This window comes from Pelmatolapia mariae, linkage group LG10_11 (assembly GCF_036321145.2).
Source record: "Pelmatolapia mariae isolate MD_Pm_ZW linkage group LG10_11, Pm_UMD_F_2, whole genome shotgun sequence".
Taxonomy (NCBI): Eukaryota; Metazoa; Chordata; class Actinopteri; order Cichliformes; family Cichlidae; genus Pelmatolapia; species Pelmatolapia mariae.
The window spans coordinates 34,046,166-34,073,368 of record NC_086236.1 but is presented as its reverse complement, the minus strand read 5'-3'; the positions used below and the strand labels follow the sequence as shown (position 1 = coordinate 34,073,368).

The following is a 27,203-nucleotide window of genomic DNA, read 5'->3' as shown; positions in this document are numbered from 1 at the left end:
GTCCACTTAAAATATCTTTACACAACTATTCTTATATTTCTTGCAACATCTGCTGTCCTCTTGCCCACATTACTCTTAAAAAACACTTTTTTAACGTCAACCACATTTTTGGAACTAGATAAATAAAGCATATATAAAAGTCACTACCAAAAACTCATTGCAGCTTGTACGTTGTTATAGGAATGTTGTTTGTGACTCAAGATTACTTGAATTCATCCATGAAGGATACATTTGATATATGTTTTCACATATTATAGACCAACAAGTTATTATAGCAGTTTAAATACGAGCGATCGGTTTTTGGCAGATGATCATTTTTTAGCACAACACCGCTAAGCACCAAGTCATCCATCCTTTCTCCTTTTCTTCTTTTCATGCCGCCACCATGGGAAGCGCCCACAAATGTGTCATTTCACACTGGCAGCAGGCTGGCGGAGCTAGCTGTGGTGCTTGTTTTCTCTGACTTTGCTGTTTCACCGTGTTTACATAACGTGTCATCTGCAAAAAGTTGCACTCATTTTCCTGCTTTAGCTTTGTACTCACACACACACACACACACACACACACACACACACACACACACACACACACACACACACACACACACACACACACACACACACGTGTGTGTTAGTTTAGTCTGTTTCAACCTCTCTTCGTGTGGAAACACACATATCTAGAACTATTCTTTAAGGATGTCTGCATTTCACACAACTGTCTAATAGGATAAAATAATTGACATTGTATACCCAAAGGTCAAGTCTGGATAAACATGTATATGATCTCCAACTTGAATGCAAAGCCAAGGCATATAATTGTGTGGTGTGTCAACTCTAATTTGTTTCCTCTCTGTGCAGGGGGATGACTGAAGCTATCACCTTGCTAATCCTTGCTGTCCAAACTGGCCTCATTGAGCTGCAGGTCATCCACAGAGCCTTCCTCCTCTCTATCATCTTCTTTATTGTTGTTGCTTCCATCCTGCAGTCCATGCTGGAGATAGCTGATCCTATAGTCCTAGCCCTGGGAGCATCTAGAGACAATTAAGATAATATACCAAAGACTTTTTTTATGTGTTTATTTTTAAGAAAACTCTGTGTCCCGCTGTTTGTTTTATTTTTTACTGATCATAAACAACTATTAATAACTATGGGCAGTTAGTTAATTATCACAGAATTCATTATCTATGGTCATCAGTACAACTCATGCTAACATCATAAATTAAGTAATACTAGGGTGTACTGTCCTTCTTTCTTCATTCCTAAACAGGCAGTTAGTCTTTTTGACATCAATAAATGTAATCTGACTGAAAGTGTGTTTGCAAAGCCTGCTATCAACCTGACTGCTTTCTCATATGCTGGTTTTGCTGCCCGTCCCGTAGGAGTTTGTGGAAGCACTTCCGTGCAATTCTGTGGATGTCCAGGTTAAGGATAATAGCAACAGCACATACACCGGCACCTACACCCCACGTAAGCCTGTGAAGCACACTGTGATGGTTCCACTGGACATAGGAGAGCTTGACCTCAGCCAGCTGACAGTCTCTCTTACAACACCCTCAGGCCCAGAGGAGCCCTGCCTGCTGAAGATGCTGCGTAACGCTCACATTGGTGAGTGTCCGTCTGATAAGTGAGAAGTTTGCTAAACAATGAGACTCATCAGAATCCAAATGCTTTATTAACCCCTGAGTAAAAGACAGAGAGGAGAAAATAATCAAAGTTAAAGCATGGAGAAAGAAGCAGGAGCAGCTGAAACGGGCTGCATGCACACACAAGAATAAGCGTTTGTTAACATCTGTTTTGTTTGTCTGTCTTAGGAATCTCGTTTGTTCCCAAGGAGATTGGTGAGCACCTTGTTAACATCAAGAAGAACGGTCATCATGTTCCCAGCAGCCCAATTGCTGTTGTGATCAAGCAGTCAGGGATTGGTGATGTGAACCGTGTGCGTGTGAGTGGACCGGGGCTGAGCGAGGCCAGGACTTTTCAGCCTGCAGAGTTCATCATTCACACTCGTGATGCAGGTATATGCTCAGTGAAAGCACAGATAGTGTGATATTTTTCTTTTTAAACATAAAAATAGAATATTTTTCAGTCTCATCTTGTTATATTAGGCTTCATCTGCTTGAGCCATTCCATTGAAGGACCCAGTTAAGTGGGCATTAACACTGAGGACCAGGAGGATGGCTGGTGACACGATGTGTTGCTTTTTGAGGCCTTTTAGCCTGTTTCACTTTGTCAGACAGGTTCTATTAAACTGATTTCCTGATTCACAAGTCTGCAATTAATCAGGCCTGAGTGTGTTTAGTAACACTGAACTGAAGTTTCCAACATTGGTTAATCACAGTTAACTTGTGATTTAACAAGAGGGGCAATTTGTTTTTACACAGGACCAGGGAGGTTTGGATAATCTTTCTCCCTAATCTATGAAATCATCATTTCAAAACTGCATTTTGTATTAACTTGTGTTATCTGTGTCTAATATTAAAATTAGTTTGATGATCTGAAACATATAAGTGTGATAAATATGCAAAACACTAGGAAATCAGGAAGGGGGCAAAGACCTTTTCACATCACTGTAGACGTGATTACAGAATACCTTTTACATCCTGGATTACAATACCATATCCATCAACGGCAGATACTGGTCTCCATGACACACAGATACTGGAGTGGTCTGACCTGACCACACTCGCACTGCTTACCTGCAAAGTGTCTAGAGACACGGAAAAAAGCCAGAAAACAAACAAAAAACACAAAGCCAAAGAATGTCATTTGCACACTAGCATGGACAATAACCGTAGACACAGTGCACCCAGTAATTTTTGAACTTCCAACCAAGTATCAAGAGCAGTACTGTCATTGTACCGGTACTAGCTGCTGTCTCATTGTTCAGAGAGCCCATCATTATGCAGAGAAAGGAATCTGTGTCTCTGGACCAAAATGACTGTACGTGTAGTGCTGTAGAAACAAGACTGCCCACAAACCTTGATGTTTCTATATGAGGAGACCTTCAAGTATGCATATCCTCCTGTAAGGGTAAAGTTAAGGGACGTTTGCACTTTTTGCATGTAAGCCGGTCGGTCTTAACTGGAAGTTGCACTTGAGCTGTCTTGGCATCTTTCCCTTGTTTGACTCACCAGTTTTGCCCTGAGCTGAACTGCTGCCTCCTTCTCTGTTGTGGTACTCAGCGGTGACCAACATGCTGTAACGTGTATCTGGCTGCAATGACTCCAGCATCACCTGCTTCTCTCCACCAGGGACCAGCACCTGCAGACAACAAACCACACTATCATCCCAACACAGTCAGAACTCATTTAAAGTTTTGGGACTTATGGGATTTCTGGAATTCTCACACATGACAGCCGGCTGAAGGCCAGAATAGTTGAAGATGTAAAGACTAGAACCCACTCACAGTGTGACCCTGGCTATCAGCTCCAGTCAATGCTGTGTAGGACACACGATACTGGAGGACATGAGCATCGGGAGATACCCAGCTGAACACCATGCTGACGGCAGTCTCATCAGAAACCGTGAGGCTGGAATAAGAATAAGAAGTGGAATAAGAAGTGGTAATCTGTGTACTGTGCTAGTGATCTGCATAATTCACTTGAGATGGTCATTTGTTTGGATGGCTGAAGTCGGCTAACGACACAGCTAATTTCATCAGGCTGCTAATGAAACATCTAAAATGATAGATGGTTAACTACACAACGGAAGTAACAGCATTACAATCACTTGATTTAATTACATTTTTCCCCCCAAACCTTTGATCCAAATTAGCAAAGTACTGCAGCCATCTGAACCTTCTAGGTGTTACATGTTACAGTGTTCCACTCTGGCCAGCTTTAAAAATGGAAAACTCTTTGTTTGGTTGACCCAGTTCTGTAAATGAGGCTCCTTTCATTTGTGAGACTGTTGTTCTTCTCTCCCCTTTGGTCCGCCCTTACAAGGTGAAGGTGCTGCCCACCCATGATACCAGCAAGGTGCGTGCAAGTGGATCCGGCCTTAACACCACTGGAGTGCCCACCTCTCTGCCAGTGAAGGTCACCATTGATGCCAAAGATGCAGGTGAGGGACTGCTGGCAGTGCAGATCACTGTGAGTGCATGAACATGGACCACACAATAATGTATTCAAAGCATTGATATTTAGGTAACAGTTTTTGTTTTCTCCTGAAGGACCCAGAGGGGAAGCCCAAGAAGCAAATATCTGTGACAGCCATGATGGGACCTACCTGGTGTCTTATGTGCCAGCCATGACTGACAGATACACCACTCTCATTAAGTACGGAGGAGACGAGATCCCTTATTGACCCTACTGAATCAGGGCCCTGCCCACCGGAGATGCCAGCAAGTGCACTGTCACTGAATGTTGTCCAGTGGCCAGGTAGGACTTCCTTGGTTGCTCATACACTTTTAGTTTTCTTTGAAAACGGCCCTTTAAGTCACTTGAGCCATGACTTGAGTAAGCACTGTCCTGTTGAGTTTGTGGGCTCAGATGACACTTATTGTAGAAACGATGAGAAATCATGTTTTAGTTTTTTGTAAATTATAGTCAAACATACAGTGAACTAAGGTATTCTTGTTGGTTAACAGAGCAATGCGATAATAAAAGTGGACAAAGCACATCGAGTTGCCACAAATATTTTTGTATATTATGCAGTTTACATAGTCGAAAAGGAGTATAAAGGAATGTGGGGCCTCCCTGCTGCTGCCGAGTCGGGGCAGTTTGCTTTTCTCCACCCCAGGGAACCAGGATCATATTTTTAAAGGGTTTCTTCTTTTGGATATAAAAGTGTCATTATGTGCATGCACTGGACATAATCAGAAAAGAAGCACTCACAACAGTAACCGTGTATGGAGTGAAACCTGGAGCTGGACATGTAACGTGCCCCACTTTCTTTTAAGCCCATCCACCACCCCAGCATCCACCTGTATGCTCCTGGAGTTCTATGACTAACATATTTGCAGGGAGTGATCCACCCGAAGACTCGGCACCGAGCTCAAACTGTATTCTGCTGCTGTGTTTAATCAGTGAAATTAACTTGGCTTTGTTGCATTTTATTCTTTTTTATTTTCTTTTACAAGTTGATTTCTGTTGTAATTTCTGGATAAAAGGTAAAAGTATTACAATTGTTATATGAATAAAATATAGTTAAAATGTCCTGTGTATGGTTTGCTCAGCTGAAGCAGACCTAGATGTGGTTTGTGAAGCCTGTCTACCTGAGCTCCAGACAACCCATCAGACTGCAAGAAGCCTGTTTAAGGTAAGTCTTTATTAAGGACCGCTGTAGTCTTGTGAGTATTTGAGTGCAAAAATGAGTGGTCTCCAGCTAATTTCGAAAGGCTGGTTGCGCGATGAGCACGTTGAGCTCTTTTAATATAAGAATTTTCCCCATTCTGTTCGCCCGTCATGTGGCCACATGTGGCCGGCTAGCAGGTTAGTAACGTCCGGGTTCGAGCCCTCGGCTCACCTGGCTCTCTATGTTCATCTGCTAGGGGGAGGTCCAGGCAGGTGATCTTGGAGTGAAAATTCCAAGGGATGAACCTTGTTCAGCCTGGGCCTCCCCTGACTTATTTTTTTTGTGTGTGTGGTTTGTTTTTTTTCTTTTACCTGCCAGCAACAAACAGCCCAGCCCCTTTTATGGGACCTCCTTGTTGTCATGGCTACCAAGGACCACTCTTCTTGTGCCAACAAGTCATTGCCTGACAAAACATTATTTCCTATGTTTCTCTGTGTGTGTGTGTTTTTTTTTTTTATCTCCAATATCTTTACATATCTTGCTGGATAGACTTCCTTGAACAGGGTTTACAAACGCCTTATCCTCTTTGTCCACTTAAAATATCTTTACACAACTATTCTTATATTTCTTGCAACATCTGCTGTCCTCTTGCCCACATTACTCTTAAAAAACACTTTTTTAACGTCAACCACATTTTTGGAACTAGATAAATAAAGCATATATAAAAGTCACTACCAAAAACTCATTGCAGCTTGTACGTTGTTATAGGAATGTTGTTTGTGACTCAAGATTACTTGAATTCATCCATGAAGGATACATTTGATATATGTTTTCACATATTATAGACCAACAAGTTATTATAGCAGTTTAAATACGAGCGATCGGTTTTTGGCAGATGATCATTTTTTAGCACAACACCGCTAAGCACCAAGTCATCCATCCTTTCTCCTTTTCTTCTTTTCATGCCGCCACCATGGGAAGCGCCCACAAATGTGTCATTTCACACTGGCAGCAGGCTGGCGGAGCTAGCTGTGGTGCTTGTTTTCTCTGACTTTGCTGTTTCACCGTGTTTACATAACGTGTCATCTGCAAAAAGTTGCACTCATTTTCCTGCTTTAGCTTTGTACTCACACACACACACACACACACACACACACACACACACACACACACACACACACACACACACACACGTGTGTGTTAGTTTAGTCTGTTTCAACCTCTCTTCGTGTGGAAACACACATATCTAGAACTATTCTTTAAGGATGTCTGCATTTCACACAACTGTCTAATAGGATAAAATAATTGACATTGTATACCCAAAGGTCAAGTCTGGATAAACATGTATATGATCTCCAACTTGAATGCAAAGCCAAGGCATATAATTGTGTGGTGTGTCAACTCTAATTTGTTTCCTCTCTGTGCAGGGGGATGACTGAAGCTATCACCTTGCTAATCCTTGCTGTCCAAACTGGCCTCATTGAGCTGCAGGTCATCCACAGAGCCTTCCTCCTCTCTATCATCTTCTTTATTGTTGTTGCTTCCATCCTGCAGTCCATGCTGGAGATAGCTGATCCTATAGTCCTAGCCCTGGGAGCATCTAGAGACAATTAAGATAATATACCAAAGACTTTTTTTATGTGTTTATTTTTAAGAAAACTCTGTGTCCCGCTGTTTGTTTTATTTTTTACTGATCATAAACAACTATTAATAACTATGGGCAGTTAGTTAATTATCACAGAATTCATTATCTATGGTCATCAGTACAACTCATGCTAACATCATAAATTAAGTAATACTAGGGTGTACTGTCCTTCTTTCTTCATTCCTAAACAGGCAGTTAGTCTTTTTGACATCAATAAATGTAATCTGACTGAAAGTGTGTTTGCAAAGCCTGCTATCAACCTGACTGCTTTCTCATATGCTGGTTTTGCTGCCCGTCCCGTAGGAGTTTGTGGAAGCACTTCCGTGCAGTTTCTCTCTGTCCCTTCCTGCTGACCTTTCCAGCGTACATGGCTTATATGATCTGCCAGTTCTTCCACATGGACTTCTGGCTTCTCATCATCATCTCCTCCTCAATCCTCACCTCTCTCCAGGTAACACACAACCGCATCGCAGTGACATCGCAAAAACATTCAATTAAATAGTTTAAACTTGCTCTACCCAAACAGTTCAGCCCAATAATAATTAAACATGTATATTTGCTTGTTTTTTAATTCCATAATAACTCTGAAACACTCTACCGCCAGGTGCTTGGCACTCTGTTGATCTGTTGTTCACTTCATGGTGGAGGAGTTTCGTAAAGCTCCAGTGGAGAACGTGGATGAAGTCATATATTGTGTAAATGGGACCTACAGATGCTGGAGTTTCTGGTATGTGTCACACACACGTACAGCAACTCTTTGCTAAGTTCTGACTGTAAACAGACACTGTCATGTAATGCATCAGCACTGTCTCTGCCTCACTGTCAGTGATTTGTTACCTCACCAGGTTGCGGTGTGCGTGGTGTGCTATGGTGTGCTATGGTGTATCAGAGACTGTATTTGGCGAGTGGAGTGTGATGGGAAGCACCATCATCTTGGTCCACTCGTACTATAACGTCTGGCTCAGAGCCCAGCTGGGCTGGCAGAGCTTCCTGCTCAGGAGAGATGCTGTAAACAAGACAAAAAGCCTCCCCACAGCTAGCAATACACAGCTGGAGCAGTATAATGACATCTGTGCTATCTGCTTCCAGGTATGAACTGTTTTTATCTTTATCTAAAGAGGATGCATGACCGAGAGTTAATCTGGGGCTTTAAAAGCTAGGCTAATGTGAAATTTGATTTGTTCCAGGACATGACCAGTGCTGTGATCACTCCGTGCAGTCATTTCTTCCACGCTGGCTGTCTGATGCCCTCTCTGTCATTCACAACTCAAGAGCCAATCACCAACTAACGGTGGAGCTACCCAAGATACACCTGCAGCCAATCACATCGTCAAACCTCCATTATCATCTTCCTCTTGTTCTTCTTCTCCTCTTGCAACTGATTCTGTGCTGCACCAGTCCCCTGCAGATCACCCTTCTGCATCTTCTTTCTCTACCTCTTACACATCAGACACACCCGACGCTCCTGCATCTCTCTGCCATTCTGTCTCCACCTTTCACCAACCAACTTCACAGGTACTGACCTAAGCAGAGGCGAACCCTGCTAAACCCGAATCCCCCCCTCAGCTAAAATCAGTCTCCCTTGTGGACAGCCAGGAAAACTCTACTGGTCCATCATCACAATCTAACCCACCAACTCCCCATTCAGTGGAACCTGTGTTTGGGTGTTAATGGTAGCAGGTATTTAGTATTGCACACTGATATATGTAAAGACTCCAGTGTGTGCATATGTGGTGTACATTCACTGCTGTTGTGCAGTGTACAGTCTGACAGCAGCTGGAGGGAAAGGCCTCCAAAATGTCCCCTTTGCACACTGTGGGTGCAGCAGCCTGTCACTGAAGGGACTGCTTAGTGTTGTCAGAGTGACCTGTATGGGGTGGGAGCTGTTATCTGACAGAGAAAACTACCTCCACTGGGTCAAGAGGGCATCCCAGAACAGAGCTAGTTTTCTTGATCAACCTGTTCAGTTTCTTCCTATCCCCAGCAGACCACACCATAAAACATGGACAATACCACCAAAGAGTCCTAGAAGGTCTTCAGGAGCGCTCCCTGCTTCCTTCCAAATCCCTTCCAAAAGACTTCTCTGTTGCAAATACAACCGTCTCTATCCTTTTGTGTAGATGGACTCTCTGTTGTTACTCCAGACCAGTTTATTGGTCAGATCACTTATATGAGTCAGCTATCTTAATGCCCATTCTCTGGATGTTCACTGGTGTAGGTGGATTCCACTACCTGCTCCTTGTTTTTCAGAGTGTTGATCTGAAAATTGTGAAGGATTAAAATATTCCAAGAGCTCAAATTACTTCACCAAAACATGTTTCATTCATATTTTATCAACACAAATTGCACAGGTTTATTGAATATGAATAACTTGTGTTAATTCAACTCAATTGTTTAAGCTCGTGCCAAAGCAAAACATCTGTGTGCAACCAATGTCCACTATTGAACTAAGTAAACTCAGCATGTTTTTTTTTCAGTGCATAATCACATTTAGTGTAATAAACTATTAAAGCAGAATTACATATTAGGATTTAGCCAAGTGTTAGGATGTAATGCAGAGTAGTATTTCTAGTAGGCTTGTTTTGATATGCCTGTTTTCATTTTATTTTCTAAATTTTAAAGAAGGCTTTAGAAAGGTCAAAATAAATCTTCTGTAAGGGAGTATCAGCTATTCTAGTAGAATTTATTTTACCAATGCAAGGGTGCATTAGTACCTTGTAATACAACATATCTATTTCATAAAGGGCGAACACAAATTTCCAAAGAGACTTCCTGGCAGCTGCCATTTTAAGTATAACCTCTGGTACGGGTACATTCAGTTTGCAGCAGCTATACAACAGTGGCCTCTAGAGGTGTTTACACACTATGACCAAATCAGACAATGCAACACAACACGCAGGTCGCCCCAATGAATTGATTAAGCTGGTAGCAGTGACTTGTTAACTTATCATTTGTCATGCATATCTCCCTTGAATGATATGAAATCATTTAGAGACATAACATTGACATCACAAAGTAGAAGCTGCAATCAGTTTTTAGGAAAGTGAGTTTAATAAGAGTAGGTAAAATAATGCAGTAATTTCTTAGATTTTATAATCCCTTTATAAATCATGTTGGCTACAGCCTATTTAGCAGTGCAACAAGAGCATTAGACAAACAAACAAACAAACAAAAACAAAAAAGTTAGTACCCAGGGATAAAAATGTTGTATATGAAAGGGAAACCTAATGGACAGATGTGATGCCTGAACAGTGGTGGCTTTAAGTGATGTATCAACTCAAACATGCATCCATCGTCTATGTCACATAAGTACGATGATCGGTGGTGATTGTTGGCGCTGCTTTGGAAGCAGAAACTGTTGGTTTGAAAGCCTTTAGTGTCTCCTTGTGGCGGGACTCTTATACTGCACTGTAAGATGTCGAGCAGTGTCAGCCGTATGCTAGAAAGTGATACATTAAAATTTCTGGGGTCACCATGAAGAGCTTACTTCCTTTCTTAGTCAGTGTGTAAAATGTGGTACTTAACAGATTGAAAAGAAAAATGATGGCACCCTTGTAGTTCACACAAGTGGTGATGACTCAGGGTTTTAATTTGTAAGGTTTGAATTTTGAGCCATCATAAATTTTAAAACAGGAAAGTTTACTATTTAACATATGTTAAGTCAAAGCTAATATAGCTGCTCATATATAGCTACTTATAATTTGAAGACCAATGAGTAGACTTCCCAGAATGGAAACAGCACTCTTTGTGTGGTTTGAGAAAACAGTCAAGTTGTTAAGAACTATGACTGAGAAGAATCCGCCTGTGTACAGCAGCAGGCTGCCTTCCTAGGATTTGGATATCCTCCGTGCGCTCGTCTCTGCATTATGTGCATTACCTCTCTTGGAACGTTAAAACCACAGCAGCTTTTTATACTTTTTTTCATTCACTATCAGCTTACACGTAAAGTCTACTCTGAAGAAGATTATTCAAAACATGCAACACAGTCACCAATCCCAGCAAATTCACCCCTAAGTCCGACTGTACAATACAGAAAATAAAAGAGCTACATCTCAGACTCTACAGGCTTCAGTTAGCATGTTAAATGTGAAAGTTCAGTTAGAAAAAGACTGAACAACAACGGCCTGAGTTGAGCAATTAACCAAATTGACAAACATTGCTCTAAATAATACTCCCCTAATCCAAGTAGTCACCCAAACCTGGACGTGGATTTAGAGGTCTGAGGGCCATCTCACACATTTATTCAGAATAAAACAAGTTTAAATTAAAATTAAACAAATCAAAATCTTATGAACGTATCCCTTTTACATGTTGATAAAATGTTTAGGATGACATGGAGATATAACACTCATGCACCCTGAAAAAGGTCTAAATATGTATCAAAGGGACATCAGTGGATTTCTATGGGGCAAACGTACTTAAACCAGCCACTGTGACCATTGCGGCAGAGCAGAATGAATGATACTGATGGGGACTGTGAGGGTTTGTAGTTAAATTCCTGCTCTTACAGGATCAGTGAGTGTCTGTTTAAAGATTATTAACATACTTTTACATCACTATGGAACACCAGCATTTCTGCACAGGAGAGAACCACCTGCCTTAATCTACCATGATGCTCTGTGTTGTGTTGTCATGGCAATATGAAGTCAAATAAATAAAAATGTAGAAAAATGCACATTTGAAGGAGGACAAGAAGACAGCCAACTGGAAGAGCTTTTGAAGCAGGAAAACTTTTCTGGACTTCTCTTAATTTAACTGGAAATTTTGTATTACAAGTCAAGGAGGAAACAAGGAGGCAGATTGGATTATATCTGAGGACAGGACGCATGAAGGAGAAGCATGAGGAGAAAACAGCAGAGCGATGGTGCAGAGCTAATCGTGGATCAAGTCAAAGAAGCAAGCATCAAAACTGTGAGTAAACATAACACACAAAGAGTTACAAATTACTGTGCTGATTAAGGAAACATTAAATTGGGTTAGTTTGGGGTCTGGAGCTTAAGGTTTGTGGGTTCAGTTGGTCTCAAAATTGAGGAAAGACAAAAAATGTTTCTTTTGAAAGGTTGTTGGAGGATTCTTACTGCCAGAAATATCTGGGTCTGCATCTGCTTTTATTTAAAAAAAAGTTGAATTTTATTCAGTCACATTGGAAAGGGAAAATTGGAGGATCAGGACAATAATGTGGCCAAATTTACTGTTTCCTTAATCAGAACAATAATTTTGATCTGAACTAGAAATGTTGAAATGGGTTATTTTCTTTCTTCTCTACTGATCACTGTGTTACATGTTGAGTTACTTGTCAGTCTACATTAATGTTAATGGTACTTTTAAAAAATGCAGTTTATTCGTAATTTTGTAGAAAAAGGCTCTGCACCTGTGAAAAAAATAGGTATCCACACCCCCAAAATCACTGTAGATCAGAGTAGCTAAGCCCTGGTTAACTGCAATTATATTACAGGAGATGAAAAATATTGGAATGATTGAAAGAAACAAAGATTGCTTTAGGGTTTGAAGATTCGACCTTCTTATTGAAAGAGACGAAAACTAATCTATGTGTGACACTGAGAAAAAAACTGAAAGCTTAAAAGACCTGGACGTCCAACTGTTGTTATACAAATGTGCAAACTTGTTTTAATGACATTAGAAAGAAAAATCAGATGTTTAAAAAGGTAATATGTAAAAATGATTTTTATATTACTTGAAAAAAATGATGTTGGTTAGTGCGGCTGTATTTGGAAAAACTGCTGGGTCACTAGTAAGCTGAGATTTAATGTGATGAACTGAGGATAGGTAATATAATCTACACACTCGCTATTATTGTTGTAATCCATACACAAAGTTAATATTTTATAAAACATCAATCATAATTGGTGATCAATGCAAGTTTTAAGCAATAATATTTATTTGCATTCACAACTAATTTACAAAATATAAAAAAGAATCTTGTTTTTTTAAGAAAAAAAGACGTTTCTTACTGACTTCAAACTTTTGAGCTGTAGAGGAGATTGATGAGCACGCAATAAAGTGAACTTTTTAGGGAGAGTTTGCCATCAACTCAATTTTTGATGATAGACAACCTAAAAAAATGAGTGTTTCTTAGACACTGATGTGTGGAACGATCACATGATTATAAACCAGATGAAAATTGACTTCAAACTTTTGAGCTGTAGTGTCGATTGATTACAATGATAGCGTATAGTTATCTATTACAGAAGAATGTATAGAAGTATGAGGACAGAGAGACATTCTTTAATGTAATATCACATGAAGTTTATCAGTAATGTTTTCACAGCTTTAATCAAATCATTCATCCATAAGTTGTGATGGAAAAATGTCTGCAAGTGTGCAGGAGCCCATTTTTAGAGACAATCAGTCCTGTGTTATAATGTTAATTGAAGTTTATCAGGTCAGATGACCAATGGAAAATAAGAAATATACTCTTACTAATTATTAGAGTTACAAGTACTTTGCTAAGCAAAATTAAATGAGGTTTGGTTGGAACTTGAAACATTTACATAAAAGGTTCAGTTCGTGATGCATGAAAGAAAATAATTTCTTCTAAAAATCTTTTGGAGACTTCTGATGGTAAGAAATGAAAAATATTCAAAGAGTGAAACTGTTAAAAAAGTGAAGGTTTTGTGCAGCTGGGTGTTGCAGCCCCTTTAGAGGAAAATGTAAACTTGGTTTAATGAGGTTAAAAAAAAAACCTGGGATGATCCACACACATTTATTGTTTCTTTAATCACCACAATAGTTTGAGTTTGTGCTAAAATCTCTTAAAAAGCTGTTTTGAATGATAAGTTTGGCTTTAATGTGTTAAACTTGCATTAGATAAGACAATGTACCACTGAACACAGGAGGGATTATTGCTGAAAATGGGTCTCTGAACACCTCTGTAGATATTCTATTAAAAATCATTCATGATTTGTGATCAGTGTTAATATTAAGCATTTATAGGATTATTTACTCTTTTGATTAATTGCTGTGATTCAATATGAGACCAAATTTGAGTCTATTCAGAAAACAAGACATTTCTAATTCACCTCAGACTTTTGAGCTGTAGTCTACATTGTAATTATAGTGTACGGTTATTGATTAGAGCAGATGATATGAGACTATCAGGAGAGACTGTTAAAAAGTTATGAGCTGTCTTGATGCAGAGAAAGTGGAGTTTGTCATCCTTGAGCTGCTGCCAAGATAGGCAGCAGGTAGGATTGAATGATGCTCTGGCTCTGTGGTCAAGTTCAGACATAGGCTTTAAGCAACCATGAGCCACTGATAAGCGTGATAGATTAATAAGCATGTATAAAGTGGGCTTGTTAAACAGCTCTGATAGGAGAAAGTCAATGAGCACGCAATAAAGTGGACTTGTTATTGCCAGTTTACCATCAGCCTTGCTAAAGTTGAACTTCATTTGTATTTAAAGACAGACTTTAAAGAAAATTCTTATTTGAAACTGGTGATAAAATCCAGGTCAGACACAGTTACATACAAACATACAGTACACACTACTGCTCAAAAGTCCCTGATTTTAATAGGAAATTGGCTTTAATGTAATATCACATGAAGTTTATCAGTAATGTTTTCACAGCTTTAATCAAATCATTCATCATCCATAAGTTGTGATGGAAAAATGTCTGCAAGTGTGCAGGAGCCCATTTTTAGAGACAATCAGTCCTGTGTTATAATGTTAATTGAAGTTTATCAGGTCAGATGACCAATGAAGATGATAAGAAATATACTCTTACTAATTATTAGAGTTACAAGTAGAATAGAAGAATAGAATAGAATAATCCTTTAATTGTCCCACAAGGGGAAATTTGGTTGTAACAGCAGCCAAAAAGACACACATACAAACAAACAGTACACAGGACACAGAACAGAAACATACACAATTTTTCTTACATATTTACATTAAGGACAATGGTTATTATATACAGAGAGTACTGTACAGTTATTAAATTAAATAAAAATAACTACAGATAAGAGGCAAACCAGGTTGTAGTGCGAATCGGTTAATTAACTTATGGCAGTTACAGCGCTGATGTAAACATCTATGATTGTTGGGAGCAGTTCTGATTGTACAGTCTGACAGCTGCAGGGAGGAAGGACCTGCGGAAACGCTCCTTCATGCATCTAGGATGCAGCAGTCTGTCACTGAAGGAGCTCTGCAGTTCAGCAACATTTACATACATGGGGTGGGAGACTCTGTCCATCAGAGATGTTATTTTGGCCAGAGTCCTTCTGTCTCCCACCACCTGCACTGGGTCCAGGGTGCATCCCAGAACAGAGCTGGCCTTCCTAATGAGTTTATCCAACCTCTTCCTCTCAGCTGCCGATAAACTGGTGCTCCAACATACAACACTGTAAAAAATGACAGATGCCACCACAGAGTCATAGAAGGTCTTTAAAAGCTCTCCCTGTACTCCAGATGACCTCAGCCACCTCAGCAGGTAGAGTCTGCTCTGACCCTTCCTGTAAAGAGCATCAGTGTTGTGGCTCCAGTCCAGTTTATTATTCAGGTGAACACCCAGGTACCTATAAGAGTCCACTATCTCAATGTCCACTCCCTGGATGTTCACCGGTGTCAGTGTAGTGGGTCTGCGTCTCCAGAAGTCCACCACCAACTCCTTGGTTTTCCCGGCGTTGATCAGCAGGTGGTTCTGCTGGCACCAGTCCACAAAGTCCAGAGTCCTCTGTCTGTTCTCTGAGTCGTCCTCACCTGTGATGAGGCCGACTATGGCAGAGTCGTCAGAGAACTTCTGTAGGTGGCAGCCTGGGGAGTTGATGGAGAAGTCTGCAGTGTAGAGAGTAAAGAGGAACGGTGCCAGCACAGTTCCCTGTGGGGCCCCCGTACTGCAGACCAGTACTTTGCTAAGCAAAATTAAATGAGGTTAGGTTGGAACTTGAAACGTTTACATAAAAGGTTCAGTTGGTGATGCATGAAAGAAAATAATTTCTTCTAAAAATCTTTTGGAGAATTCTGATGGTAAGAAATGAAAAATATTCAAAGAGTGAAACTGTTAAAAAAGTGAAGGTTTTGTGCAGCTGGGTGTTGCAGCCCCTTTAGAGGAAAATGTAAACTTGGTTTAATGAGGTTAAAAACAAAACCTGGGATGATCCAGACACATTTATTGTTTCTTTAATCACCACAATAGTTTGAGTTTGTGCTAAAATCTCTTAAAAAGCTGTTTTGAATGATAAGTTTGGCTTTAATGTGTTAAACTTGCATTAGATAAGACAATGTACCACTGAACACAGGAGGGATTATTGATAAAAATGGGTCTCTGAACACCTCTGTAGATATTCTATTCAAAATCATTCATGATTTGTGATCAGTGTCAATATTAAGCATTTATATGATTATTTACTCTTTTGATTAATTGCTGTGATTCAATATGAGACCAAATTTGAGTCTATTCAGAAAACAAGACATTTCTAATTCACCTCAGACTTTTGAGCTGTAGTCTACATTGTAATTATAGTGTACGGTTATTGATTAGAGCAGATGATATGAGACTATCAGGAGAGACTGTTAAAAAGTTATGAGCTGTCTTGATGCAGAGAAAGTGGAGTTTGTCATCCTTGAGCTGCTGCCAAGATAGGCAGCAGGTAGGATTGAATGATGCTCTGGCTCTGTGGTCAAGTTCAGACATAGGCTTTAAGCAACCATGAGCCACTGATAAGCGTGATAGATTAATAAGCATGTATAAAGTGGGCTTGTTAAACAGCTCTGATAGGAGAAAGTCAATGAGCACGCAATAAAGTGGACTTGTTAGGGCCAGTTTACCATCAGCCTTGCTAAAGTTGAACTTCATTTGTATTTAAAGACAGACTTTAAAGAAAATTCTTATTTGAAACTGGTGATAAAATCCAGGTCAGACACAGTTACATACAAACATACAGTACACACTACTGCTCAAAAGTCCCTGATTTTAAATCACATGAAGTTTATCAGTAATGTTTTCACAGCTTTAATCAAATCATTCATCATCCATAAGTTGTGATGGAAAAATGTCTGCAAGCGTGCAGGAGCCCATTTTTAGAGAAATTAAATGAGGTTAGGTTCGAACTTGAAATTTTAATATAAAAGTTTCAGGTGGTGATGAATGTAAGTTTCACATAGTAGAAATTTGTGTTTATCATTTATATTGGTTTTATTCTGAGTTTAGTGTTTATTTGTGAGCATTGTTTTTATCTCCATGATTTTACTCTGTTTGTATCACATGTTTTTAGTCTGTTTTTACATTGTTTTAATCCACTGTGGATTGGCTGGGCATGGGACAAATTAGCTGATGGTCATCACCTGCTGAGGCATGTGTCTGTCCAGTGGTGTCCTTTCAGCTGTTTAAAGGACTTATTAAAAGGAAGCAAGCTGAGTACTGGAAGGAGAGAGGCCCTAGATTGGAACAGGAACGCATGAAGCCCGTCTGGAGACCGGTCAGCGTGATGTGGTGACCCAGTCCCGACAGCAGGAACGGCGACAGTAGGAGACAACGCGTGTGATTGACATCAGTGCAGATGTATACCACTGCCTGCATTTGTGAGTAGTGGCTGACTGTTGTTCACTGGGTGCAGCCGTGTTGGGAGAGTGTCGCCATGGCTATAAGCCAGGGCAGCTTCCGGGATGATGGTTCTGGCTCCTATTTGTTTTTACGTACAGGTGATGACGTGAGGGGAGCCGCTGTGGTATCGAGCGACGGACTCCAATGCAGAATGCGAACTGGGCTGGGATGTGATGGGGCCCAGTGGACGGACGAGACTGGGACAGGAGGCTCCTAGTCTGCCTGGCACGATGCTGGCGTGGACCTCGCTTAGCAAGAGGAATTTCTGTCCAGCTCAAGAACACACAAGGAGTATTCGTCCTGGGTTGTGGGACTGGGTGGGATTTTTGTGCATGAAGAGAATTGTATTTTTACCAGTTTTAGAATAATCTTATCTAGTCTCGGTGGGAATTTTAGCATATTGAGAAAAATGTTGTTGTGAATTGGCTTGATTTAAATCAAATTGAACTGCACTCAATTAAAACCAAATATAACTTGTAATCAAATCTATTCAAATGTAAAGTCATCTCACTCAATTTGGACAACTAGCACTGAAAAATACACTGACATCCTCTGTTTCCCAATTAGCAGATGAGAGGTTGCTGTTTTATTCATGACTCAATACTTGAATGGTTTTATCCTGTTTATGAATAAACATTTTAAAATGACATTGCTTCATTGTATGATTAATTCTTTGTCTGTGTCAGTCCTTAATACATACACATGTGTACAATAATTCTAGTTGCCATAGTCTCCGGAGATCCTATGCTCCGTTTTCTCATACTTTTCTTCACTGTTTACCTCATTCTGCCCAATAAAATGTACACATTTCTGTAAACAATTATGACTTGTTTTATGCCAATAATAAAAAATGTCTCCATGTGAGGACGTACTTGAAAAGAAAAAGTCACCACTTTGCATTTTACAAAGCAAGTAAACAAACACGGGGCTATTTATCATATAAATAACTTTTAGGTCTGTGGGATAGAAGGATAGGAGCTTTAAATGTTGTGCCTCCATAATTATTCTAGAGTCTTTACAGTGTTCAGCGACTGTTGTGATTTGGTGCTATATACATAAACTTGAAGTGAATGAATCCACCTGTTCACAGGAGATCACAGGAAGTTGACACCAAACATCAGGAGATCTTATTGTGCGCCAGAGTAAAAGGGTGGTTTCTTGGGACTAAAAGCACATAAACTACAGCAGAAGCTCACATAAAGCAGGAAATAAGCAGGCAGCACTTCAACTGCTAATGCACGTTTTGCACTTTTATTGTTGTGTCATTCACTAACAGTTCAATGGTGCAAGATTACCATATACAGAATTAGGATATTTGCATGACACATCTATGCTATACAGCGAATGGATTATAATTATTACAAATACAGTAAGCATATTTACATTTGATTTCAAGCTCCATACAATATAGATATTTACAAAGTATGAAAATGAAACCGGTCTGACAAATAATGTACAGTGTTAATGACGGTTTTTTTCTCCTTTTCTTTTGGTGAACAAATCTGAAAGGGGGCGGGGTTAACTGATATTAATTGTCAGAGGGGGAAAATATCATGGCTAGTTTCGTTTGAAAGGCATCAACGGAAAAACAAACACACACACAGAAAAAAGTGATGAGGTGAAGAAAGACACATTAAGTGTGCTGTCGCTTTAGATGTCACAAGTTACTTTGTATAGTCCTATATCCCTGATATTAGAAAGAATTAAAATACACCTTTATTTTGATAGAGTTCAGATGGATGCCTAGCATGACTAATGAGTAGATATCCCCCCCCCCCCCCCCCCCCCAAAAAAAAAAACAAAAAAAAAAAACAGACTTCTAATTCACTCAAACTGCTTTCTAATAAAGAGGAAGCACTAATGTAGGTGCAGGGGTTACATTTTAGGTCTCCTTTTCCTTCCCCCCCCCTCTCTCTCTTACATTCAAACCCTCTTTTAGTTCACACTAGAACAGGCCGCCACACCATCATTTGGTTTAATATGAGTGATGAGTGGAACAACTAAACCGCACAGACTTTAAATGATCAGTTAGTTGAACCTTTTATTAATATGCGCAAAGAGCTGCAAACTAATAAATATATATATATATATATATATATATATATATACATATATATATATATATATATATACATACACACTGCAAACAATAAATACACAATCCAAAATAAAAACACCTCTGCAAAAGAAGTGGAAAAGTTTGCTCTGGCGGCGCTTCGCATCAACATGTATATGAGGTACATTGCACTTTTGAGATTTGATCTGTGCATAGGTGCATCTTTGATGTGCAGCTCAGAGATCCACAATCCAGCACGTTTCTGTTTCTCTGACCGTCAGGCTGGCTGACCCGAGGTCACGTCAGAGCTTTGTTTTTTATCTATATGTAACAGACAGTCGGTTCCTCTCCTTCCACGCATTTCATACAACACAGCAGGCATACTGCTGGTTGGTTGACCAGAGTTTTTTAATGCCTGTCTACATGAACACATCTCGAGAGGCGTAGGCGCCAAAAAGTGAATCTGGAGCCAAATGTAGCAGCTGCAGCAGGGCACACAGAGCAAATATTTTCATGGGGTAGTATCAGAAATAGGACCTTTGAATATGTAGTCCCTTTAACTTCTTTCCTTCTATTAAACCCTTTGAGAAACAGCTATCCAGTGTACTCCTGATATGTGCTCTTATCATTTGTTCCTGATGCTCAAATACAATCCTGGACTCAACATATGTGGCGGTGTCTCTGTCCTTGCTATAGATATGTGTTAATGTGCAAAATAAGGTTAAAAAACTAAAGAAATAAATGTGAGTTAGAGCAAGCTAGAGGAGCAGAGAGGAATGTGTTAAATGAGGGTTAACTACCACACTGATCCCAGAACAGACCGCATGTACAAATCAAGTTCTCCCTCTAGTTCGTTTTCATCCTCCTAGTCCTCCTCCTCCTCTCCTCGTAACCCTGTTTTTACTCCTTGGGATGAAAAAGCAAAAAGGGGCCGAATCTACTCCTGCAGGAACAATTGGTCTTTTTTTTTTTAAACTGCTGAGATATGAAGCGATCCTCGCTTGTTTGTCTCTAGTTAGTCTGCAGTTTTTATGTTAACACAAATGCATGAGTATTTTACTGACTCACTAACTGACACTGCCACTATCGGGGCTTTAGTGGCGGCATATGTACACAGATTGAGGAGGATCTAAGTATGACGTGGATAACCGTGGAAATCGGGCGTGGCCCACCTGTCAAATTTCATTCCCACTTTGAGTTTTTGTTTCAGAGCCTGTTTCAGCCTGATGCAAATCTCACTGCGAGAAGAAAAATACCCTATAAATCTATTAGCTATAGTTTAGGTAGCAGCGCATAAACTAACACGTCACTTGGAGAGATCTGTAGATTTTTCCTTCATGGTTTCAAATGTAATCTGGCTGATTTGGTTAATTTTTGTTTTTTGTTTTAAACTGAGCAAACCTGGTCTTCTCCCAAGGACTGCTGCAGGTATCATGCAAGCATGTTAATTTAATAAAAAACCAACAACAAAAAAACCCCCAAAATAGAATGAAACTCATTTCAGGAGACAAATAACACTGATAGCGACATTTTTTTGTACAGATGATTGGCAAACGGAAAGTTCCTGGAGAGTCGTGCACACACAAGTAGACTACTACAACATGCTACTTAGTTAGGGGAGTTTGGGAATGACAACGAAGCAGAACAAAATTAGACCCAAACATTGTCATGGAAACAAAAACACAAAAAGCTGAGGGGAGGGAATAGAGAGGAGGAAAGCTAAGTTGGCAGCGGGGTTGCTGGAGGGAAGCGGGGAGGCAAAAGTTCTGTGGAACTTCAACGTTTTAGTCGCATGAAAAGAGACTTAAGCCACAAGTCTACTTACAAGAGAAAACTGTCAAGAATCACAATGATTAATAAGTTTTAACACTTGGTATTTTCGGTATTTTCAAAGGCTTTTCAGGAAAGGATGGAAGCGGTGGTTTTCCCGCATACCGCTCCGCAAGCTCAGTTCTTGGTCAGGCCGCTGCGCCACCTCGCCAGCTTAGATCTGCGGGGAGAGTTTTACGTTGTGAGGAGAAGGGAATGTTTTTGAAGGGTGCAGAAGCTGCACGTTTGACTGTGGTGTGAGGAGCGTGTGTGTGTGTGTGTGTCTGTGTGTGTACCTTCTCGTTCCTGCTAGCAGAGGATTAAAAGCGTACAGCCAGGGGTAAATGGGATATTGCACAGTGGCAGGAATGAGCAGCAGTATAAAGTGAACAGTACAAAATTTGTAGTGGCAGTTCTTACAGTATTGCACTTTTTTTTCAATATAAATACCAATAAAGGGAAGTGACCAGTGCAGATTATACAGTGTGCTTGTGAAGCTGCAGGGTAGCTTCTGAGTGCATCCTGTGGAGTGTGTTGTGTGTGCTTAAGTGTTGTGGTTGAGGTGTCGTATGGCTTGATGGTAGAAACTGTTTTTAAGTCTTGTAGACAAGCGTGTTACATCCAGCCGTACCTTAAGCATGGCCTGCTGGTCTTCGCTGTATTCCACCTGTGCTGTGGAGAGGTTGAGGACGCCTCGCTCCACGGGGTCCTTGTCACCAAAGACCTACGACATCATCTTGCAGCAGATGGAGTCACTGTGCATCGTTCAACCATTCGGCGCACTTTACACAAGGAGGTGCTGTATGCGAGAGTGATGCAGAGGAAGCCTTTTCTCCGGCCACAGCACAAACAGAGCCGCTTGAGGTATGCTAAAGCACATTTGGACAAGCCAGCTTCATTCTGGAATAAGGTGCTGTGGACTGATGAAACGAAAATTGAGTTATTTGGGCATAACAAGGGGCGTCATGCATGGAGGAAAAAGAACACAGCATTCCAAGAAAAACACCTGCTACCTACAGTGAAATATGGTGGTGGTTCCATCATGCTGTGGGGTTATGTGGCCAGTGGAGGTACTGGGAATCTTGTCAAAGTTGAGGGACACATGGATTCCACTCAGTATCAGCAGATTCTGGAGACCAATGTCCAGGAATCAGTGACAAAGCTGAAGCTGCGCTGGGGCTGGATCTTTCAACAAGACAACGACCCGAAACACTGCTCAAAGTCCACTAAGGCATTCATGCAGAGGAACAAGAACAACGTTCTGGAATGGCCATCTCAGCCCCCAGACCTGAATATTATTGAAAATCTGTGGTGTGAGTTAAAGAGAGCTGTCCATGCTTGGAAGCCATCAAACCTGAATGAACTAGAGATGTTTTGTAAAGAGGAATGGTCCAAAATACCTTCAACCACAATCCAGACTGTCATTGGAACCTACAGGAAGCGTTTAGAGGCTGTAATTTCTGCAAATGGCAGATCGACTAAATATTGATTTCATTTCTTTTTTTGTGGTGCTCAAATTTATGCCCCATCGCCAAGATCTTTCCGTTTACACACACACCCTCAAGACCCTCTGTGAACACAGCAAAATGCCTTTGCATTATTTCTTTTACTCAAGTCTTATCTGATCATTTGAGGAAGAAAGAAAACACAAGCGTCCCCAGTCTGTTTATAGTAAAACCAGAAACGATAAATTAACAATTCACTTTAATCATGCATTAACAATTCGTTGGCCGCTTAGAACAACATTTAAAAAACAAAAAACCCATAGATCAGAGTATAAATCCTTTTGAGGCAATAATAATTTTAGGTTACTTTACAAAAGTAAAAAGAAAAAAAATGGTACATTTTAAAATCCTTTGTTTATGGACAGAATTCTTCCTGTTGGACACAAGAAGCAGACTCCAAAAGAACTTTGAGACTCTGCAGAAGTCTGATTAGGCTGGTGTTCATGCAACTGGCTCACTGTGGTGTGATAATAGTGTATTTCTCAAAGCATAGGGTGTAACAAAGAAATGGATGCCTCCTGATGGGAACAGTGAAGATGGTTTGGAAGTCCTAAAACCTCTTCCTTTGTAATGGGCAGCAGTGGGTGACTCCTCTTGTTACATGCCAGTTATACCACAGACAATCCAGCTAAAATTCTCACAGAATTTCTCACAATTGAGAAAGTTTCTTATTTCCTTCTGACTTTCCCATCTTACTCTTGTTTTTATTTTTTTAGGTACATTTCCTGAAAAGTCCCCCATTTCTATGATCAGATATGTGAGCCTGATCTCACAGGTTAGGGTTCGGTAAATGAACAGTCATACCATTTATTTTTTTCATTCACAACATACTAGATATTATTCTTTGGTTCACAAGCTGGACCAGCTCTACCAAGTTATCTATCACTGTACTATGCAATTAACAGCATTAACCCTTCAATGCCTGTAACAAAAAACTAAATGTCCTTCACATGATCCAAAGTGGGGTCTTCAAACAGTCCAGCACCTGGAACTGTTTGTGTACTTAATAATATATTGCTGAGCTTCTCTAAGTTACAGTAGCTTGTGTTAGTATGTGTACACAAAGACATAAACGTTCAATGATAAAAACACACAGTAGAATAAAATTGTAAGAAGTCATCAGTTGATGCAGTTTAAGGACACTTGTTCTTCTGTGCAGTCTCACCTGGAGCTCACATTTCTAGTTCATGCCATCATGACCAAAGATTCTTCAATTAATAGTTTAAAGATGTCCATGAATGCACTGCTAACTGCTCTTCAACCTTATAAAAATCAACATGCATTTTGAATAAGAAACACTTTTACAAAACCAAAAGCTTCACTGTGCTTAGTGATTTATCTGTCTAAAAAAAACAGGTTCAGTTTGTAACTGAGAGAGCGGCTCGGTGGCGCTGAATTATATTTCCAATAGAAACACAATTTCATATGTTGTAGTAACAACACACTGCCACAAGATGGCACCCTAGACCTACTTTACCATGCTGTTCCAGTAAAAAAGAAAAAGTGACAGAGCCTTGAAAGAGTGACAGAGACACTTTTTATGAACTCATCTGTAATGTGTCACCTTTTCTGTAGAATGAAGTGCTTCCCTTCTTTTAAAGTAAATACAGGCTTACAAAGATCCTCTAAACATGTTTCTGAAATAATCCTAAACACAATCATTAAATCAAAAATGCAAGAAACAATTTATTTAATCACTGTTCTTAACTTAATTCCTTAACTTATTACAAAAATAAACAAAGACTTTTCTGCTGTCTCACCTCTGTCAGTGTTCATACTGTTACAAGAACAGGTGGAGGTGCAGGTGGAACTTTGACTTCATATCTCTGGACCCTGTAGACGAGCGCAACCACAGAAAATAAATCAGAGGAATAAAATGTGAATGATATTGCTTACACTGGAAAGCAAAACCCAGGCGAGGATTATCTAATGCCAAATTTTCCAAACAATGAAAAACTCGTGTCCTTTTTCTCACCATGTCTAGAGTGTAGAGGTCAGCGAATGTCGCTCGGATCTGCTGCACAGCTTGAGGCTGGTCTGGGAAGAATCTGTCCAGGACTCCAGGTCTGGCGAGCACTTCCTGAACCTTCTTGGTACCAGCCAGGTGAGCGCTGATATCTGGACACTTCACAGCTCGAGAGCACTCCATCAGAAGACGAGCATCCCAGCTCTGCAATTGAAAACAGACAATGAATTCTCTGCTTGCCAGCACACCGACCAGCAGAGTGTCACAATAGTTGGTTTATATTACGCTGAGATTTGACAGAGACAGAAGAATGAAGGAGAACAACAGAGTCACGCTATCAAGGAGAACCTGGACAGTAGATTCAGCAGTTTGGCTTGAAACTTGCAAACTGTTTTAACTTGTTATGTCCGATTAACTTTTCCTTCCAGGGTGCTCGCCAGTTTTCTTTCACTTGTTTCCTGTTCCTGCCAGCAGAATGCACACACAGCTGCAGTAACTGCACACAATGTTGCGGAGAACATGAAACAGCAACAAACATGTGTTGGTCTCTAATCACCCATTCAGACTGACACAGCGACAGGTCTGTTGTCACTTATATCAGCCAATCAGGGCTAGACTTGGTGTTGCTAAGCAGGGAAAGAAATAAACTCAATGATAATGACGTTCCAGTTTCTCATGAATACGAATCACTTTAAGCAAGTTTGCAGGTTTCATTTGAGTGTTTTTAACTAAACTCTTTGATGTAATCATTCTGAGTGCAAATCAAAAGTCGGACCTGTTCAGAAGTGTAGTTGTCAGGCATGTAACCGTTCCTGAAATACACCACGGCGACCTGTTTGCTGTCCCTGAAGTGAAAGTGACACAAAAGACACATTAATCCATGTCGACACACAGCGACCTCCACTTCCTTGAAGTCTCTCGTGCTGCTGTCCACTGGGAATCCCCATGACATGTAACACAATTAATAAAATAGCAAGGAATTATAAAATTTTTTCATTTACTCTAATTTAACACTAATCATTTTGCAGAAGACAGTCATTTGTTTACTATAGTAAAAAACTATTATGTCAAATTAACCAAAAAGAAAAAGAGACAACAAATGCAGACACTTGGCTGTCTTCAACCATGGAAGGTTTTTATAAATAAATGCATAAAAACACAAAAACAAATAACATCAACAATGAGCACCTTTCGTTTTGCTGAAAGTGATATAGCTTTCTGTTCCCATCAACTGAAACCGCCAACATTTCAGGTGTGCATGCTGGGCAGCTGAAGCTGACATCACAGCACAGCTGCTCTTCCTCATCAAGAAAGCTGTGCTGCACTGCATCGCTGTTGGCATGCCCAGTCTGTATGTACAGAAATATAACAGAGAAATAAATATTTGCATCTGCTTATTGAAAAACCATATCAAAGAAATACTTCACTCACCCTTCCCCCACACTTAGTACCACCCTCCAACAGTTTTGCAAAAGCTTCCCTGGAGAATCATGGAGAAAATACTTTTAGTTCCTGGAAGGAGCTCAAGGGTCTAAGTGTAAACAGTAGACATGTTGACAGATGCTGGCCAATATCCACTCCTAATCAGGTCCTTTAAATCAGGGCTGCACTGCTGCTGCCATGTTTGACATCTGTATGTCGCCTGGTGCACATCATAACGTCCTTGGACCAAAAAGAAAAATAAACAACATGACTAATAAATCACTGCCTTCACAGATGACTTCTGTTATTGCAATACCATGTTCTGATTGTACAGCAAGGGCAGAAAACATGCTTCATCACACTATGTTCAAATCCATCACCCTAACCTAAATAGCAGGTTGCTGTTTACTATTAATGTTGATTAAAATCACTATTTTTCCTGCTGACACTGTGAAGTTTACGTCCCCACAGGAGCAGTTTCAAAGCTTCACTGTTGGCAGAATGCGAGCTACCAAAAGAGAGAAAACCACTTAAATAGATTATTTCTAACTGGATGTAGACACATATGAAAACCAAAACTGAGTATCTCATGAGGAAATACCTTGTATATTAGTGCAATTTTGACCGTTCACTCTAATAATACATGTGGTTGGAGGAATGGCTTTAAAAAACATCAATAACACTTTCTCTGTTGTGGAGTGGCTGATGTTTGTGATGTAGAACATCACAGAACCATTCCTCTGGAAGACACTCTCTGCACATAGACAGGACTTTCTTTTAACAAATTAAGCAAATTTGAATAACTGAAAGTAGTACGCACTCAGATCCAGCCACTCTCGACAAAGGTAGCAGCTTCTATTTTGATATTATAGCTCAGGGTGGCTCAGTGTACTTCACTATGAGCTGACAGTTAAAAGGACATTTGTCAAATTCATGTGGTTTTATAATTATTAAAGTTCTCACACGCTCAAAGACATAAATGTCAGCCAACAAGGCATCGCTCA

General features: G+C 40.1%; 1 protein-coding gene and 1 long non-coding RNA gene across 2 annotated transcripts; both read left to right on the top strand.

Annotated features, from left to right (window-relative positions):
• The first annotated feature begins 1,455 nt into the window (after positions 1 to 1,455).
• Positions 1,456 to 3,186, top strand: LOC134637813 (filamin-A-like). The gene is made up of 3 exons (XM_063488340.1): positions 1,456 to 1,604; positions 1,811 to 2,014; positions 3,134 to 3,186. The coding sequence occupies exons 1-3, from the start codon at positions 1,490 to 1,492 to the stop codon at positions 3,142 to 3,144; spliced, it is 330 nt and encodes a 109-aa protein (XP_063344410.1). The 5' UTR covers positions 1,456 to 1,489; the 3' UTR covers positions 3,145 to 3,186.
• Positions 3,187 to 6,605: 3,419 nt separating this feature from the next.
• Positions 6,606 to 7,750, top strand: LOC134637822 (uncharacterized). The gene is made up of 4 exons (XR_010095181.1): positions 6,606 to 6,725; positions 7,183 to 7,330; positions 7,484 to 7,606; positions 7,725 to 7,750. It is a non-coding gene; the product is annotated as an uncharacterized LOC134637822 (long non-coding RNA).
• Positions 7,751 to 27,203: the final 19,453 nt, after the last annotated feature.

Excerpts from the sequence above, each read along its gene's own strand:
- LOC134637813 (XM_063488340.1), top strand. The coding sequence starts at position 1,490 with ATGGTTCCACTGGACATAGGAGAGCTTGACCTCAGCCAGCTGACAGTC. Across the intron at positions 1,605-1,810 it reads GCTGCGTAACGCTCACATTG|GAATCTCGTTTGTTCCCAAG; the intron begins GTGAGTGTCCGT and ends TGTCTGTCTTAG.